This window comes from Gossypium raimondii, chromosome 3 (genome assembly GCF_025698545.1).
Source record: "Gossypium raimondii isolate GPD5lz chromosome 3, ASM2569854v1, whole genome shotgun sequence".
Lineage (NCBI taxonomy): Eukaryota > Viridiplantae > Streptophyta > Magnoliopsida > Malvales > Malvaceae > Gossypium > Gossypium raimondii.
In genome coordinates this window covers 58,899,006-58,902,253 of record NC_068567.1, presented here as the reverse complement: position 1 = coordinate 58,902,253, position 3,248 = coordinate 58,899,006, and the positions used below count along the sequence as shown (strand labels likewise).

The window sequence follows — 3,248 nt, the reverse complement described above, 5'->3', positions numbered from 1 at the left end:
TTCCGGCGGGGGTTGTGGGTGTTGGGAGGATGACCCGCCTTGATAGAATAAAAAATGCAGAGGTATTTGCATCACCCATGGCCGAGGTGTTTGAATCTAATAAGTCGATAGGAATTTGTAATGAGAAGAGCTCCCTTGACGGTGCCTCGTGTGATCCCTCTTGCGACGGTGGCCTATATATTGTCGGTTGAGTCGGAGTCATCAGGAAAGAATATGCATCGGGCCATGCATTCTAACCTAGCATAGGACTGGAAAAATGAAACATATAAGAGTTAGGATACATATAAGGGCTAAAATATGCACCTAGCATAATCTGAAGTGGCTGTGATGTGGGTGTCGTCGGTTGAGGAGTTGGGCCCAGTGATTGTGTGGGCGCTGTTGATGAGCCCGTACTGTCATCCATTCTCTTTGGAGTTAAAGGGTTCTGTCGTTCCCTTTCGACACGAATTTTCCAACGTCTCTACTTTTTCGATAGTAAATATGGCTTGCCATTGATCCTAAACCATGGCATGTAATCTGATATGTACGCTAACTCTGAAACAATGATCGGTTCCCGAATAGGTATATAATCGTATCGATTTTCTCACATTTCAATATATTTCGACCAGAATATCAACCAGTTCGTATTCGATTTGTGCTCATCATTGAGCACCTTAGGTACCACAGAAATCGGTTGTCGAAATCTAAATTGCCGCAACACTTTATCCGTCTGGTGTATCTCCACGGTAGCATAGTTGACCAATGGGACCTTCACATGCCAAATGTTCAGATTTTGAAAGAATTCATCCGGAATTACTACCCGAATTTCTAGATCCTTGTATGGTGAACGACTATTTTATATATATATTATTTAATACTTACTTGCGCTTCTGACCGTTGGTCTAATAGAAGCCGTATATCTTCAAGAGCAATAGGTATTCCAACATAACTCGCTGAATGGTTTCACCTAATTAAATAAATTTTTAGCATACAATTATATTTTAAATCTATGTAATAATTGTGAAATCTAATATAAATTTTACCTCGTTATGAGTGGGAATGAATATGGGTGGTCCACTCGAGGACGTAAAAATAGAAAGCGAAATCGAGCCCATGATTGTAGTAATGATTGACAACCTCTGATTTTGGCTTTAGTTGGTGGCGTCGCCCCGCACATGTCCCAGTTCAATGTTGCCAACACGGCAGACCCCCAATTAAATTCGCCAACTGCTCTAAAATCAATGAGTTTCAGCAGCCACCTCAGATGTACGAGGTTTCGTGACAAGTCCGGAATCAAATAACCTCCAGTCATATCAAGAATGTATGCCTGAGCATATCGTATTCTTTCTACTTCAGTCGAGTCATTTCCCGGCTCCGAAAATGTGTCTCGTAACCAACTCATCTCGATCTGATCTCCGTAATTATTATCCGGAATAGCACCCAAAAGATCATAACATACGGGTCCCCAATCAACAGATTGAACGGACCCGATGAGTGCGGACTTATCCATCGACAATCTCAATTGTAATTGCACGTCCTCCAAGGTGATGGTACACTCTCTGCATGGAAGATGGAATGTATGCGTCTCGAATCTCCACCTCTCTATCAACGTGCTGATGAGTTTTGGGTCCAACTTGCACCCCCAGCCTATAGTGGCCACGTGCGAAAAACCCGCTTCCCGCAAGTAATTCTCTATCAACGGTGATGGAGGACGAGACATATTACGAATATAGCATTGTAACACCCGATCTACAGACTGTTATAGAAAATTATAAAATAAAAATTAATTAAAATTACATAAATGAAAAAATATTAAATAATATTGAAAAACTAAAATTAACTCTTACCATTTTCATTTGTTCGACGGAGATATGTTTATGATCGAGTCAAATTAATTCTCCAACCATTGTTAACACAATCAAATATTTTTGAAATTATAAAAAAATACTAATTCAGAAAAAAAAAATTAAAGAGAGCTTTTTTGCCAAAATTAAAGAGAGCTTTGAGAAATTTGAAGAAATAATGTGTGAAAAAATAGGAGAGGGGGTTTTATAGGGTTTTTCTTACCGTTGGACCCCCAACGGTCAAAAAATCAAATAGCCGTTGGGGAAAAAAACACGGGCTAAAACGCGTCCATGGGGGTGCGATTTTGCCACGTCAACAAAACACGTCCACGTAGGCGCATTTTGTGCTGACATGGCAAAATCGCTCTCCCAAGGACACGCTTTACTGAAATTTTCCCCAAAAACGCTCCTACGGGGATACGTTTTACTAAAATCGGCCCTTTCCGATAGATAATTAAAAAATTAGCCTATTTTCATAAATAAAGTTAGAAATGGGCCTTTAATGGTAAAATGGTCAAATTAAACATATTTACAATTAACACTAAATTTATTCTATTAACAAAATAAAAAAAATTCAAACCTAATAATATTAGCAATTAGCTTTCATTATATCCACCTGAAATTCAAATTAAACATTAAATCAAACTCAAATTTTAAAAATAAATTTCAATAAAAATTATACACCATAACATCATTCAATTAGACACATTTATTTATCTTACAGGAAAAAAAAAGGTAATATAATAGTAAGAAAGAAAGAAAAAAAACAAATAAAGCAAAACAAACATCGTGAGCAGCATGATGATGGAAGGGGGATTTAGCTATTTGTGGGAAACACTTTGTGCTTTAGTTCATCTTCTCTCTTCTCTTTTTGTTTCCTCTCTAATTTCTTTATTTGTTTATAACATGCAGAGGAACATAATACGATATTTCATCTCAAATCAAAGTATCTTAAAACAATAAACTTTAATATCTTAACAATAATAAAAAAAAGGGAAATCCATGCATTAGTTTTGTCCTTTTTCATCAACTATATATCTAACTATGCCCACTTTTTGACTTTGAAAAAGATGTAATAATATATTAAGAAAATCAGACATGGAAATGGAGGGGCATCATTAGGGACAATATGACCCCATTTCTCACAAATAATGCATATCAACATCTGTACTTTTAGAATTTACTTCCAAACTTAAGTCAATGAAGAATGAAATTATCAGTCTGGTTAGTGAGCTTTAAATGATAATTAATATGATGGATCAATATTCATCGGGGAGTATAAGAACATACTTTAAGTCTAAGTTAATTTGATTATTAGTGTCGGAGATTGAAAAAGAGAGTTTGGTTCGCAAAAAAGAATGAAAAAGAAAGCTTTTAATTGATGCAATTGGTGCCAAAAATAAAGTCATCTAATAACGATTTTAA

At 36.2% G+C, this 3,248-nt stretch overlaps 1 protein-coding gene across 1 annotated transcript; it reads right to left on the bottom strand.

Annotated features, from left to right (window-relative positions):
* Positions 1-583: 583 nt before the first annotated feature.
* On the bottom strand, positions 584-1,699 carry LOC105796005 (serine/threonine-protein phosphatase 7 long form homolog). The gene is made up of 3 exons (XM_012625654.1): positions 1,117-1,699; positions 862-932; positions 584-748 (listed from the first exon to the last, which is right to left on the bottom strand). Exons 1-3 carry the CDS (start codon positions 1,697-1,699, stop codon positions 584-586), a joined length of 819 nt encoding a protein of 272 aa, XP_012481108.1.
* Positions 1,700-3,248: the final 1,549 nt, after the last annotated feature.